Below are 15,770 nucleotides of genomic sequence, written 5' to 3' on the forward strand. Positions count from 1 at the left end.
CCCGCCGAGCGCCCACCGCCGCAGCCGCGGGGCCGGGGCGGGTGCGGTGCGGGCGCGGGGCGGCGGCGGCAGACGAGGAGCCTCCGCCCGGCCGGCCGCGGCGCCGCGGGGCTCCGGGGCTGGTGCAGTCCGAAAACACTGGCGGGCGCGCGCGCGGGAGCGGGGGGGGGGGGGGTGCTCCCTCCCCGGCGGGGCGGGGGGGGGCACGGAGCCGCGCGGAGGGGGGACCCGGAGGCTGGGGGCGGGGGGCGCCGGGACGGGGCGTGGGGAGGAGGCGCGGGCAGAGGGGACGGAGAGACGCAGGGTGGGAGACCCGGAGACGCGGGGGAGGCACGGAGGCGGGGGGGGGTGGCGGCACGGAGGCAGGAGGGGGCACGGAGACGCGGGAGAGGGCACGGCGGCACACGCGGGGGTGGGCACCGTGGCGCGCAGGAGGAACACGAAAGCGCGCGCAGGGGGGCCCGGAGGCGCGCGGGGGGCCACGCGCGCGGGGCTCGGGGCCTGGCACGCGGCCCGCACACGCAGGTTTCGGAGGCGGCTCGGGTCCGGCCCCGCGCCCTTGGGGCGGCGCCCGCGCTGGCGGGGGGTTATTTTTGCACCGGCCACCCTCGCCTGTGCCACGCCGCGACGACCGTGGAGGAGGAGGCGGCCGCCCCCGCCCGGGAGTGCACAGCGCCGGGCGTTTGGGGCGGGCGCGGCGGCGGCGCGGGGCACCGAGGGACGGTCCCCTCCACCCCCACCCCCCACGCCGCGCCATCTTGCACCGCTGCGGCGCCCGCTGCAGGGGGCCCGTGGGGCGCGGGCGGCCGGGGTTGGGGGAGGGCGGGGGGGTGCTGAGATCAACGCCCCTCCCCCTGTGGGAGCCGGGGGAGTTACAGTGTAGTCGGGATCTGGGTTTTATGTAACCTGGGTCACGCTGGTTCATCCATCCATTCATTTCCCGGCCGATGAGCAAAACCCCTTGGCAGGGCCCCGCTGGAGGGCAGGGGTGTTGTGGGAGGCAGGAGGGGGGACCTTCTGCCCTCAGGGCCTGCGAAGGCTTTGGGGAGAGCAAGGACGCAGGCTCCCGCTGAGGAGTCAGCCCCTTAGGAAGAGGATGCCAGAAGGTGGCCTTCTTCTTCTAAGGGGTCCCCTTGTGTAGAAAGTGCCCCTCCAAGGGGTGAAGGAATCGTCCCCTCCTTTCCCTTCAGACCTTAAGGGTCCCCTGCTATGAACAGTCCCGACCCACCACAGGCCTGTGGGAGCGAACAGGGTATCCAGAACCTTCTGATGGACCCTGATTGTGTGGAGTCTGCTCTAAGTAGCTTTGCCCCACAGGCCGCTGTTGAGGATAAAGGAGCCACAGGTGGAATAGCCAGTAAGGGGCCTGGTGGGGACAGGTGCTCAGATCCCGGGGGCGAGCAGGGTCAGAGGCCACCCGTGGTGAAGGTGACTGAGGGCTGTGATCTCAGAGTGTACCCAGAAAAAGGGGCTGGGTCCACAGTCCAGGACCTCCCCTCCCCACCCAGGAGGTAGGCCCAGCACTGCCCGGCCCCCATATGGAGGGTCCTGCCTCTGCCCACCCAGGAAGGTGCCCTGGATACCTGGACCCTGGGGAGGCTCCTTGGGGGACAGGCAGGGGAGATGACCGGTGGCCCTAAGTTGTCTCTGTCCAGACCCTCTGCACCACTGTGGCTGGCCTCAGTGACCAGGGTCAGAAGACAGTTCCCTGTGACACAGTTTGCCTGTGAACACACATGTGGGCACACACTCAAACGCAGGGGTCACCCATAGCGGAAGCCTCATGCAGAGGGTGGGTAGATCTTGGAGCTTTGGGGTTACGGACCTTCCTCTGGGGTCCAGGCAGGGCAGGGAAAGCCCCAGGGCTCCAGCTGCAACACTCCCACCGCACTTGACCACAGTGACGCCCCCCCCCCCCCCCCCAGGCAACAGAGTCTTCCGAGGTTTTCCTGGAGCCCTGCTGTGTCCCAGGCATGGTAACCACCGAACTTGAGGCATTCCAGATCCCCCGCCCCCAGCGTTCTTCTGTACTGGTACTTCCCACGTGGGGCCAGCCGGCAAGCATCACCGTCACCACGGTGTGGGGTAGGAAGCCTGGCACTGGAATTTAGGGGAGGGTCTGTCTGGATGCTCCCCGGAGTCAGAGCCAGAACCGCTATCCTGCCGGGTCTTCTGAGCCCAAGGCCCCCCGGTCGGCACAAGCCTGACCCTCTGCCGGCATGATGAGGCCCACTGGGCAGAACAGGGTGCCGCAGCCCTGTGGAGGGCAGAGCTGAGCTGCTTGGGGCTGGCCAGGCTGCCTGGGACTCTTTCCCTGGCCTCTGGGCTGAGGTCCAGCCCCCTGACCTCTGAGAAAACACAGGGAAGACAAAGGATCTGAGCACCAGCAGCAAATACAACACCTTGTGCCCTGGGGCACTTGCTTGCCCAGTGTCAGGGGTGGGGGCAGCAAGACAGAGAGACAGGTCCCAGCGTAGAGGGCAGGCAGGGATGGCCCAGGGCTCCCGCAGGTCTGGCTTATACCAATCCCGGGGTGGGGGGAGGTCCCTGAAGACATGCCCCCACTTCCCCTGACCTGGGGGGAGGCCGGAGCCCCAGAGCCCTCCACAGCCAGAGCTGGGCCTAATAAAGGTGGGGGTCAGGGTGCCACACACCTGGGCGACCGCTCCCCAAGGGGCTGGCTTGTCACCCATAAAGGCCAGGCTGGCAGGTGCTGTTTCCCTGGCTTCACCACAGGACCCACAGGAAGTCCTAGGCCACGGGGATCGAGGTCACGGGCAGGAGCCTCTGGGCCTACAGCACGGGGTCACAGAGGCATCTCGGGCAGATGGCGTCAAACCCTGTTCCTGCCTCTCCGGTGCTTGGGGTGGTGAGGGGAGGGCACCTGTCCCCGGAAGGATCCAAGGGGGCCGGGCCTCGCCAGGAATGGTGTCTACAGAGGGAGTTTGGGCCTAGAGGAGACGCGGGAAAGCCCGAGGCTTCGGCAGCATGTGCAGGAGCAGTGTGGGGCCGGGCGGGGTGACAGAGTGAGGCCGCTCTGTCCCTCAGCGGGTGAGCGGGCCCACGTCCCGTGCAGGAAAGGGATGAAGCGTGACACCTTCAGGGACACAGGCCGGCCCCGGAGGCATGCTCAGCGAGGGAAGCCCCAATGCACCAGGACAGAGGCTGTGGGCGCCCCCCCGCCCCCCGTGTGAGGGGCCCACGCTGCTCCCAGCCACAGAGATAGGACGCAGCCGATGGGCCAGGTGCCCAGTGAAGTGACCGCTGAAGGGGTGCGCGGCCTCTTTTGGGGTGACTGAAGTGTCCTGTGATGCTCGTACACCTGCAAAACCCAGAATTGTGCGTTCTAAACAGTGACCTCTGTGGTGTGTGAATTATTTCTCAGTAAAGCTGTCGCACTTAGTAATCAGGAAAATTTTTTTACACTTACTTATTTTTTTGAGAGACAGAGCACAAGTGGCGGGAGGGGCAGAGAGAGAGAAGGAGGCACAGAATCCGAAGCAGGCTCCAGGCTCTGAGCCGTCAGCACAGGGCCCGACGCGGGGCTTGAACTCACAAGCCGCGATATCATGACCCGAGCTAAAGTTGGACGCTCAACCGACTGAGCCACCCGGGCGCCCCGTGGGTAACTGATATTTTAATGCAATACCTTAAAGGGTCAAAATCAATGAGGAAATCCGCAATGAGCAACATACCCCGATCTTGATTCACAGGAGCAGGAACAGAGCCGTGGGGGGCCTGAGACAAAGGGATGTCTGCCCGTCAGCCTGGCACCCCTCCAGTCCACACCCCAGATGAGCCCCTGATCTGGCCAGCCTGGGGGGTAGCAGCCTCCTCTGTGCCCCTTGGGAACACGCAGACCCCTTTTAGGCCCCTAATAAAGGGAGGGGGCCTGCTCTCCATTCTAGCTGGGTCCGCACCTGAGGCTTGGGGAGAGTGTCACAGTGGGGGACAGGCCTGGGGTGGGAGAGAGAGCAGGAGGGGGAGAGCATGAGAGGGTCAAGGGGAGGGGGCTTGTTAAGTGTCCTGGGGCTGCCCTGACAAAGCCGGGGGGCTCAAAACAGCAGAAGTGTGCTCTCGTACAACTCCGGGGCGAGGAGGGAAACTGACGGTCGGAAGGCACATCCCCTGAAGGTCTAGGGGAAGCGTCTCTGTCCTCTTCCAGCTCCTGGGGGCCCCAGGGGTCCCTCGACCCGTGGCCATGTCACTCCAATCTCTGCCTCCATCATCCTGTGGCCTTCTCCCCTCCTCTGGGTGTCTCTTGTTCTCATAAGGAACCCGTCAGTGGCTTTAGGGCCCATCCCAATCTAGAATGATGCCATCGGAACTGGGCACATTGGCAAAGACTCTGTTTCCAAACAAGATCCCATTGACGGGTACCAGGATTCGGGTGTGGACACACCTCTTGGGAGGCCCCCTCATCCCACTACAGAGGTGGAGACGGGGCAGGGCCAAGGGCACAGGGACAGCGTCTGTAGAGTCTCTCCTGTAATAATGAGACACATTGGCATTTCTGCACACGAGGTTGCCCGTGTGGGGGCGGGCACCACAGTGGGCATTGCAGGGCCCCAGGGACACCCTGCCTGCAGGGGTTTCGCCCCCAGGAGACTCACGGCACCCACAGCCCCAGACCCGCTCCCCTGGCCCACCCCTTCCTGCTGCACCAGGAATGTGGCCACAGCCTGGGGGTGGGAGGAGGGGGACAGGTGCCTGTCCCTGCCTGTGTGTGTGGTGGGCAGGGGCAGCTGCAAAGGGAAAGGCCTGTCTCCCTCCCCCTGAACTTGCCCCAGACCCAGAAGAACTCTCCTACGCGGGCCTGCCTCCCACTGTTGTGCTTGGCAGGGGGATGACAGAAGGGGCTCTGGCATTTGCCAAAGAGGCAGGGCGCAGTCACCGAGAGTGCCAGAGTTCCAAGCCAGCCTGGCCCCCACAGCACCCCCAGGGGGACAGGCCCTGACCTGGGAGGAGTCTGAGGCTTGCACCAGCCTTGTCCTTAAGTAAAAACGGCTTCCTGGGAAAGAAGGGCTAATTCCCCTCATATTTGCGGGCCTTGGGGCAGGGCTGGGCTGCTGAGGGCTCTGCAGGGGGCAGGAGAGGGGGTGCGGAGACCAGGCCCGCCCCTCTCCCCCAGCAGTGGTTCCAGGCAGGAGAGGGCAGTGCCTGCTGTGCCCGTGCACGGGGACAACACTGTGCCCAGAGCTGTGAGGTGGCCCCCATGACCCATCCAGGCCAGCTCAGCCCAGAGAGCGGGCCCAGGGCCGCAGGTGAGGGGGTGCGGCCTGACTCTGGACAGAAATGAAAGCAGAGGGGCCTTCCAGAAGCCAGCTATCTGTCCGCTCAGGGCAGGTGCTGGTTCCAGGGGCCCGTCCGTCCGCTCTCCATCCCGGGAACTCACCCCAGGCTTCCCACCCCTCACCTGCAACCTAGGCAGAAGTGGACACAGACCCGGCCTTCTGGAATATGCAGGGGCAGATGGAGCGGGGCTCAGCACTGGGCCAGTCACACTGCGAGACCCTTCACTGGTGCTTATTTTTTAGGTTTTCTCTTTGATTTATGCTTCATTAAAAGCATTGTTTCGGGGCGCCTGGGTGGCTCAGTCGGTTGAGCATCCGACTCTTGATTTCGGCTTAGCTTGTGATCTCACGGTCTCACTCCCTCAAAATAAATAAATCAATCTTTTTGTAAAAAAGCATTGTTTCCCATTCTACATTTAAAAAGGTTTTTTTATGTTTATTTTTCACAGAGACAAAGAGACAGAGCGTGAGCGGGGGAGGGGCAGAGAGAGAGGGAGACATAGAATCCCAAGCAGGCTCCAGTCCCCGAGCTGTCAGCACAGAGCCCGACGCGGGGCTCGAATTCACAAACCGCGAGATCATGACCTGAGCCGAAGTCGGACATTTATCCAACTGAGCCACCCAGGCGCCCCAAATATTTCCTTCTTCTTATCGAGGTAAAATTTGTGTAACATAAAACAAACCATTTTAACATGAACGAGTCAGTGGCATCTAGCCCATTCATAATGTTGTGCAACCAGTTCTAGAACGTTCTCCCCACTCCAAAATAAAAGCCTGTTCTATTTTAATTCCTCACTTCCCACCCCTCCATCCCTCAGCAACCCCCAGCCTGCTGTCTGTCTCTACGGATTTGCCAATTCTGGATATTCTAGACAAATGGAATCACACGCTCCGTGGTCCTCTGTGACTGGCTCCTGTCCCTCATGAGTGTGAGGGTTCGTCCAGCGTTTCATTCCTTTTGTGCCGAACAGTGTACATTGAGGGAGTGTCAGCACCGCCTGCTGGGGACGAGACCTCGGGGTCCGCGTGCACGTGCAGGCGTGCATTCCACACGGGCACGGAGCAGACAGGCGTGCCGGGAATGTTTAGGGCAAGAATGTGGAACCGTCCACGGTTTGTCCCAATCATCCTGCTCTTGTGACCATAGCCAAGGAGGAGACACTCCCCTGGACAGAGACACGCATTGAAATAGCATCTCTATGACAAAAATGCTGGGATCTGTCCAGGGTCCAGCAGCAGTGGCCAGGGAGAGAAGTTTCTGGAACATCCTTAGCTTGCAGGCCTCACATGAAGTTGTCACACAAAGTAACATGTGTGAGCGACTCACACAGAGACGACGGATCTCAGAGCTGCGTCCGCGCTGTGCACAATCACCAGGGAAACCCACGCAGAGGAAAGCTGGGTTTGGGGCTGGGAAGGGGCTGTTCCGCACGGGCGTTATCGGGGCCCGGCTCTGTTGGTGAAGCACACGGGCCCAGAAAGCCAACGGACATAAGGTGTCTCCAGGCAGACCACAGCCGGGAAGGGTTCCGGGGTGCAGCTGTCTCTGGTCTCCCTGCTCTCAACCTGGTGACTGTCCTGCGAGGAGGACCCTACCCAGAGAGAGAGGCCAGCCCTGCCTGGGGTCCCACAGCCCTGGTGGGGGGCCGCGTGGCCCGACAGAGACTACTTCCCTGACCCCGCCTCACCTTTATGGCCAGCCCTGACATGGCTCCCTGGCCCCCTACAGTGACCCATGCACACAGGACAGCCGCCCGGCCTGGGTGCTCACCGGAGGAGGTCCCATCATTGTCCAGTGGCTTCCGGTGGCTTCTCGGACATGCTGGCCAGCCTGCATGCCCTGGGTGACCCTGGCAGGCCCGACCAGCCATCTCCTGGACCCGTCCACTCCCCTCAGCCCTATGAGGCCAGCAGGCAGGATGGGACCTAATACAACAGACACTTGCTGTCCACTCTCCCCGCCCCCACCGCGGCTTGGGGAGACCAGGCACTGCCGACAAGTCAGTCTGCCCAGCCCAGTATGGACGTGCCAGGTGCCAGCGAGCCCCTGGGGGAGGCCAGCGCCAGGCTGGAGTGCCCGGGAGGGGCAGGGAGGGGGGACAGGTGCAACCCAAGCCGTAAACAGGCCCAGGGGTTGCAGGTATAAAAGCAGACTCTCAGCACCCCCAGCCTGACCTGCCACCCAGACCCCTCAAAGGAAGCCAGGCGGAGGTGAGCCCTGCCCGGGGAGGGGGGCATGGGCTCTGGGCCCAGCCAGAGCGTCTGGCAGAAGCTGGGGGCCTCATCTTCATCCGTAGGACAGGGGGAGGCCCAGGGGGCTGAGGAGACTGTAGGGAGGTCCGGGGGGAGGGAGGAAAAGGAGGAGGAAGGGGAGGGGCAGCCCCAAGGGAGCCCCAGTCCAAAGGCAGCTGCGTGTGCCTGGGTGGGCACGTGTGCACACTCACGCTGGTGTGGCCTCCAAGAAAGTGCTATTATTGGGGAGCAGTGTGGGGAGGCTGAGACCCACTCACTCACCTCAGGGCCCCAGGTGCTGAGTGGGGGGTCAGGGAGCCTGGGGGTGGGGAGGGTCCAAGGCCAACAGACCCGCTGACTCCGGCAGGCACGCTAAGCCAGCTCTGGATCCCCTGGGACCCAGTCCCCATCCAGTGGGGCCCCTACTTCCATCACCCCCACCCCCAGCCCTCCCTGGGACCCAGTCCCTGTCTGAGGCGACCCCCTGCCTCAATTACCCTCCCCCTCCCCCCAGCCCATGCAGCATTTTTTCTCATGTCAGCATCTGAACTTGGTGACTCACTGGCAAGTGCCAGAGGCAGAACAGCCCCCAGGGGGGCTCCGCGGGTGGTCCACAGGGGTCTGGGGTGGGGGGGAGGTCCCTGCCAGCCTTGACCCCTGCCAGCCTTGAGAGGATGTTCAGGACATAGCAATGCTGGGGACATGCGGGGGTCTTAGCCAGGCTTTAAAGCTCCAGTCCTGCTTTGGCGGGGGAAGTCAGTGAGGTGGGAGGGAGGGAGGGTCCTGTTGGAGGACAAGGACGAAGCGGGTGCCTTTCCAGGCACTGGGAGCAGCCCGGGAGGCTGGGCAGGGGGCCCACGGCACCAAGGGGCTGGCTCTGTGTGATGCCCCACAGCTCCCACCCCCCAGCTCTAGCGGGACCTATCAGCCTCCTTCCGGGGGTGAGTGAGACTCCATCCCAGGCCTTGGGTCAGGGCTATAAATACACCACCAGCAGCCTGAGGCCCCAGGCCCTGTCCCCCCTCTGGCTCTGATCTCAGGCTCCCCTGCCTTCCTGTGGGGGATACCCTCAGAGCAGTGGGGTGGAGCGGTGAACGGACACAGCCCAGGGCGCCCACCAGGCTCCGGAGATGGGACGCCACCCCGGGCTCAGCCAGACCTGGCCTGGAATTTGGCCGAGGCCGTCCTCGGTAAAGCGGGTGACCCCGGCTCTGGAGGGGCCCCAAGTGGCAGGCAGGGCATCCCCTCCCTCCAGAATGGAGTTCTGAGACTCCAGGGTGGCAGAGGGGGAATCGGAGTCTCAGCCCAGGATGTGGGGTGGTGGGGCCTGTCTTGTGCGACTCTGTGGCCCAGGCCTGCCCCTGACCGCAGCTGACCACCGCCCCCCCGCCCCAGGCCAGCCGCAGAAGTTGGCTGTTAGGGTTGACGCTTGGGGGCTCAGCTCCAGGCCCGCTCCAGGGCCCAAAGCCCTTTCCCCGGCGTCTCCCTTCCCTCCTGGTTCCTCACACGACCGTGAGAAGGGGCAGGGCGGGCAGGGGTCGCCCCGTTTCACAGATGAGGAGCCCGAGGCCCGGATCAGCTGTGAGGCATCCCCAGGATCAGGAAGGAGGATGTGGCTAGGGGGCTGTGTCCAGCACTCCCTGCCCCCCGGGGCTGCCAGGGTCGAGGGGCAACCTTTGACCTGTGGCTTCTCTATTTGGGAAGAAGGTAGAAACTCTTCCAGTCACTGCCCAGCCCCACTCAGGACACACGGGTCACTGGCTGCCCTTCCTGGCCATGGGAGTATGTTCCAGAAAGTTCTGTCACCCCATGAACTTTCAAGAGGGCCAAGGAGCCTCTGAAATAGCTGTTTTGCCACAAGCTCCAGAACCCAACCCCCCCCAGGGACGGCAACCGGAGAGCCCGGCGGGTCACAAGGCACCGCCCTGACCGAAGGACAGCCTGGTCCCCACCTGCTGGCCCCTCGGCCTGTGACCAGACCCCCACCTGCCTGACTGGAGTCCTGGCCTGCCTCGGTGGCTCCTGCTTGACACGGGCTCTCTGCAAACGGAGGACAGTGACGTGCGTTCTGCCACGGGCTGTGGTCCTCCCTGCTCAGAACACTTAGGCTCAATCCACAACCAGCCTGAGACCGGCCTGCGCTCAGGACACCTCACTGTGGGTGGTCAGGTGCCGGCCAGAAAGACCAATACCTGCCTGTCTGGGGTCTGGGGAGCGAGGCCGGGGCTGTGGGCCCCGAGTCCTGAGTCCTGATGGAAAGAGGTGGGGCTTTAGGTAACCACGAAGGCTTCCTAGAGGAGGCGGCTTTGAGATGGGCCCGGAAGGAGCGAGGGAAGTTCCCTGATGGCGCTGAGGGCTCGGATGGCAGCCACCCCACCTTCTGAGCGGAGTGAAGGACCTTGTGATCGTTACTTACCGGACGCAGGCCTCAGCCTCTTCTGTGAAATGGGTGCGGTACCTCAAGGGGGCCAGCTGGCGTGAGGCAGGTCTCAGGCACACCTTCCCTCAGGGCCCCGGACCCGGGAGTCTCTGTGGTCAAGGGCAGCCGGGGGCCTGGTCCAGGCCCCTGGGGACCCTGCTCGGGAGGTGGGAGCTGGCACCAGGCAGGGGAGGTGTCTGCTCTGGTCTGAGCAGAGCGCCCCCCACCCACCGAGCCGGCTCCCTGTCCACCGCAGGGCCAGGATGGACGAGGACTTCTCCTCTCAGATGAAGAAGATGGCCTTGGCCATGGGCACGTCCCTGTCAGACAAGGACATAGAGTTGCTGCCCACGGACATGAGGCATCACGGTATAGCACACCCCTTGTCCCCAGCACCGTGTCCCAACCCCGGGCCTGGCCCAGCCACGGCCGAGGAAGCAGTGGACACAGGAGTCCCTCTGGGAGCTCCCCCTTCCCCGGGCTGGGCAGCCTCGTGCACACAGGGGTGGGGGGAGGGGAAGTGCAGGACACGGCAGTCCCCACCCCCAGGACAGAAGCCTCCCTCTGGGCTCCCCGTGACCTGCGTCTGGCTGTCCCAGGCTCCTTCAACTACCTCAAGTTCTTGGAGTACATGCAGAAGTTCCAGGCCTCGGGGCAGCTGGAGAGCGCCATCCGCCAGGCCTTCCAGACTCTGGACAAGGACAAGAGTGGCTTCATCGAGTGGAACGAGATCAAGTAATGGCCAGTGGCTGGGGAGAGGGGTACCGAGCCTCGGGCCCCGTGCCCAGTCCACGGCCACCGCATCCACCCCGGCACAAGACCTGGCACCCCCCGTCGGGCCCCAGCTGGCCTCGTGGGAGGTGGGGCGGCCGGAAACAGCCCAGGTCCACGGCACTGGGGCCAGGCCCAGAGACGACTCTACAGCCGGGCCTCAGTTTCCCCACCTGTAAAGCGGGGAGTGAGCACCTTGCAAACCATCGGGCACCGGCCAGACACCCCCTCGGCTCTGACCCGAGCCCAACCTTGGCTCCAGGTACATCCTGTCCATCGCCCCCAGCAGCACACCCACCGCCCCGCTGACGGACGAGGAGGCAGAGGCCATGATCCAGGTGGCAGACACGGACGGGGACGGCAGGATCGACTTCGAAGGTGGGTCAGCACAGACAGAGGGGGCAGAGGTGTCTCTCGGGACCTTCCTGGCCGGCCGCTCCCGGACCCCACGTCGCGAGGCACCCAGCTCGGGACAACGCTGAGTAGGGCCGCCCACCCCCAGGCACCAAGCGTACAGCCTCCTCCTTAGGGGGCACCGTCACCCACCACAGATGGGAAGCTGAGCGTCAGGGAGGCTGAGCGGGTGGGGCGCTCCCTGGACGGAGGGGAGCCGGTGGGGGAGAGGTGGGCTGAGGCGGCTGTGGGCAAGGTCAGCCAGGGCGCAGCAGCGGTCCGTGGTGCAGGGGACGGAGCGTGGTGGTCTGAGATGGGCAGGGAGGTTCGAAGATAGAGACGGGGGCCTCGGGCTCTCCACGGCTACCCTGGGGTCCGGTCATCTTGCAGCCCCCCCCACCCCCCCACCCCCAAGTTGCTGGCCCCCGGGGCCTGAGGGCAGAGGGCAGCAAGGTGACCCTGAGAAGAGTCGAGCAAGGCTCAGAGCCTCAGACAGACGGACCTCCAGACGCCACTGCCAGCTGTGAGCCCGTCCTCACCTCTCTGGGCTTGCAAACCCTGACTTACGGGGTAGCCCCTAGAATTAACAGAGGGGCAGCCTGGCCAAAGGGTTCGCTTCGGACTCAGTGCCCCAGCCTCCCTGCCTGAGAAAGGCAGGATGATCTCAGGAACTCTAAGGGGAATTCCTGAGGGTCCCCACAAAGGGGACCGAGGGTCCCCAGTCCATCCTAAACCCCCAAAGGGGGCTGGCTCACCTCCACCAAGCAGGCCCTGGGTGGGGACACAAGGCACACAGCAACTGTGGGGGTCAATCCTGCTCCCCAGGGCTCAGGAGGGCTGGATGCAGGGTCCCCTCCTTTGTGAGGCCCTCCCCCTCCAAAAGGGGGCGTGTCTTCCCGTTGGGTCTGCAGGACTTGAGGGGCACAAGGCAAGGGATTGTTCACCAGAAATCTGTCTCCTATTCTAGAATTTTCTGACTTGATCAAAAAGGAGAAAGTTCCAAAGAAGAAGTAATACCACACCCAGCCCTGGGCCAGAGGAAGCTGCACCACAGGGCATCGCGGGGTGTTTGTGTGCCCGATCAAGGAGGCCGTGGGGGTGGACGCGGCATGTGCCAGGGAAATGGAAGAAAAATGTCATTAAATGAACAATGCAGCCCGAGTGTTTCTTGGGGGGCAGTGAGTGAGCTGGGAGAGGATCATGGGTCTAGGGGAGAGCTGGGGGGGCGGCGGGACAGGCGTGTGGGGTGTAGGGGGGAAGACGGGAGGCTGGGCTGGTGGGTGCATCCAGCCCCTGCCCCTTCTGCCTCCTCCTTGTCCCCACAACCCTGGGGACACCTGCAGAGGGGTTCCACGGCCAGCTTTTGCTGGGCCCAGACCCCTGCAGGACCCCCTTCCCCAGCCCCACCTGCACTCTGCTAGGCTGCCCTGGGTTCACGCAGCAGCCACGTGAACACAGAGCGGGGACACCTGAGACCCCAGGGTCCCAAGGGGGCCCTGGCCTGTGTCCTGCGTTGTCTCCTGGCTCTCTCTTTCCTCTTCTTGATGACCCTTCTCCCCAGCCTCTTCCTGCAGAAGAGAAGCCCCTCCCCCTTGGGGCCTTGCCACCCCGCCCCCCCCATGCTTGTCCTCTGGGAAGGGCGGGTGCCCCTGTCCTACGGTTTAAGTACCACCTGGTGACCAGGGCTCCCATATCCCACCTCTTCCCGTGCCCTGACTCCTGTGTCCATTTTGGCTTCCCAACGCCCCGTTTCACGGGAAAAGGGCATCTCAAGCTTAGAGCCCGGGGCTGAGCTCCGATTCGCCTTTCCCAAAGACTCGCCACCTGCACCTTCCTGTTTGTGCTGCCTCATTCCTGGGGCTGCTCAGTCCAGGAGCTTGGAGAGGTGCACACAGAGGGTAACGGCTGCCCTCCCCCTCCATCCTGGGGCTGGTCCCGGGGAGAGCACTGGGCCCCCTTCCCAGCCTCCCCTGGCCACGTGTGGAGGGTGAACACAGGGGCATGTGTGGCTTATGGTGAGGTTTACAGGAAGTGGGTTCTCTCTTCCAGTCTCCATGGGACTCCCCACCCTCCAGGAAGGAGGAGCCAAAGGTGGCTGGACCACCCTGGAAGTGAAGGCGCCCCTCCGGAGCACCCTCACTGGGCTGTGGCAGGAGCGAGGGCCTGACTCACATATCATCTTGCACTCCTCCCCTTACCCACCCTTGTGGGGGTCCCGCTGGCTCTGTCCTCAGAAAGCCTGGACAATTACCACAGCCCCCAAATAAGATTCCCACCTGCCACCTGACAATCGGTTCTCAGCACAGCAGTGGGGAGAGCCTTTAAAAATACAAATCAGGGGCGCCTGGATGGCTCAGTCAGTTAATCGGCCGACTTCGGCTCAGGTCATGATTTCGCGGTCTATGAGTTCGAGCCCCGCGTCGGGCTCTGTGCTGACAGCTCAGAGCCTGGAGCCTGTTTCAGATTCTGTGTCTCCCTCTCTCTGACCCTCCCCTGTTCATGCTCTGTCTCTCTCTGTCTCAAAAATAAACGTTAAAAAACATTTTTTTTTAATAAAAAAAAATACAAGTCAGATCTGGGGCTCCCAGCTGGCTCAGTCGATAGAGCAGGAGACTCTTGATCTCGGGGTTGTGAGTTCAAACCCTGCATTGGGCATAGAGCTTACTTAAAAAAAAAAAAAAAAAAAAGGAAGTCAGATCCATTGCCCCACTCAGAACCCTCTAGAAGCTCCCCTGTCAAGCCAAGTCCTTGGAATGCCCACGTGTCTGGCTCCCCACGCTCTCTCTGACTTCAGACCCCAGCCCCCACTTCAGCCACACTGGCCTCCTCACTGCTCCCTCTGCATAGCCGCTCTTGGGCCTGGCGTGCTCTTCCCTAGATTTAGATCTGTGTGACTAACTGTTGCCTCCTTCAGTGTTTCCTCAAATGTCACATCCCAAAGAAGCCAATCCTTACTCCCCTGTTGTACATCACACATGCCCTCCCCATGCCTTCCTCGTCTCCTTGCCCTGTTATCTTTCCCCGTAGCACTCACCATCCCCTAATACACTACAACATTCACTTACTATGTTCACTGTGAGGAAAAAAAGCACCAAGGACGTGGGGTCTGAGATCCCAGGGAAGGACGGCTTTGAGCTTCATGTTGGCACAGGTTCCCTGCCAGGCATCTGCCAGTTAATAACGGTGGCCAAGAGGCTGGGCAGCTGAGGAGGGCATCTGGTGGCCTCCTGAGTGTTTGGTATCTTCCAGGGAGGAGGAGGGGTTTTGCTTAGGGCCCTAAGGGGCTGGAAGTGAGGAGTGAGGACAGGAGAACCAAGCCAGTCCTCGCAGAGACTGGAGACCAGCCTCAGCTAGCCCAGTCCCTCCCCTCAGTCCCCCTCAGAGCAGAAGAAATCCCTCTGGATCAGGGGCAAAATGCAGCTCCGTACAGGCCAGCCCTGGCCATGCCCGTTAATTTGCATATTATTTGTGGCTGGTTTCAAGCTGTTTTTAACTGGAAGGGCACGGAAAGCCTGGAAGTACGAAGAATCGCAGAGAGACACCACGCAGACAGTATGGTGAGAAAGCTGGTACAGTCACCACTGTCCGATGACAGAGACCGTAGGCAAGAGCGCTGCTAGACAAAGAGGCCATTTCATAAAAGTGAAGGGTCAGTCTGCTAGGAGAACACACAGCTCTAAATGTGTATGCGCCCACTAACACAGCCTTGGAATTCCTAAAGCAAAAATGAGCCAACTAAGATGATAAAGAGGTGATGCATGACCACAGGGGCAGATTTTACCATTCCTCTTGGGGACTGATAGAGTGAGGAGCAAAGAAAGCAGTAAGGATATGGAAGACTAGAAACACAAAGAGTGAACTCAACCCAAACGATAAAGATCAACTCTGCATCCAACAACTGCATTCTCTTTACGTCAACCGATAGAGCGTTTACCAAAACTGACCAAACGCTGGCCGTAAAGCAAGTCTCAATGGAGTCAGAGAATTGAAATAACATAGAACACGTTTTCTGACCATGGGTAAGTCAAGTGAGAAAGCAAACCCAAAATGAAAAGTAATGCGGCACTAAACAACCCACAATTCACAGAAAAAATATTTTGAACCTAAGAATAATGAAACTACAATAAACCCAAGTCTCGTGTTGCTTGGAGGAAAATAGAGTGTTTGCTGCATGGGCTCGGAAGGGAAAGGCTGACCATCGGCGATCTAAGAACACTTCTTGAGAAGTCAGAGAAAGAAAAGAAGATCAAATTTAAAGGAGAGGGAGGGAAGTAGAGGAATTCTGAAAGGCCAAGGCCCCTGCCCCCAGTGCACACCCCACAGGGCAGGCTGTTGGTTTGTTTTGCTCATGGTTCTGCCTGGCACTGATCCAACAGGAACTTCGAGGATTCGTTTGTGCAGTCACTTGTCTCCAAAAAGGCACACGGTCAGAGGGCCACAAGTGCCGTGGGCCTTGGGACAGGGTCTGGGTGGGGTGGGGCCAGAGATCTCCCCCTCCAAGCTGTCCCTATAAGCCACAGCCAGCCGGGGAAGGGGCTGTGTCAGAAACTCAGGGTGTCCCCGCCATCCTGCCCACAGGGGGCTTCGAGGAGCTCCTGCCGGGTGGCGCCCGGTCCTGCCTGGGCTGGGAAGTCAGGCTGCCCCAGGTTGGAGCAGCACCT

The 15,770-nt window shown here is 62.0% G+C and overlaps 1 protein-coding gene across 1 annotated transcript; it reads left to right on the forward strand.

Moving 5' to 3' along the window:
- The first annotated feature begins 10,208 nt into the window (after positions 1-10,208).
- PVALEF (parvalbumin like EF-hand containing) lies at positions 10,209-12,265 on the forward strand. The gene is made up of 4 exons (XM_023244298.2): positions 10,209-10,314; positions 10,545-10,680; positions 10,979-11,094; positions 12,077-12,265. Exons 1-4 carry the CDS (start codon positions 10,209-10,211, stop codon positions 12,121-12,123), a joined length of 405 nt encoding a protein of 134 aa, XP_023100066.1. The 3' UTR covers positions 12,124-12,265.
- The last annotated feature ends 3,505 nt before the right edge of the window (positions 12,266-15,770 follow it).

The sequence above is a fragment of the Felis catus genome, chromosome E1, assembly GCF_018350175.1.
Source record: "Felis catus isolate Fca126 chromosome E1, F.catus_Fca126_mat1.0, whole genome shotgun sequence".
Classification (NCBI taxonomy): domain Eukaryota; kingdom Metazoa; phylum Chordata; class Mammalia; order Carnivora; family Felidae; genus Felis; species Felis catus.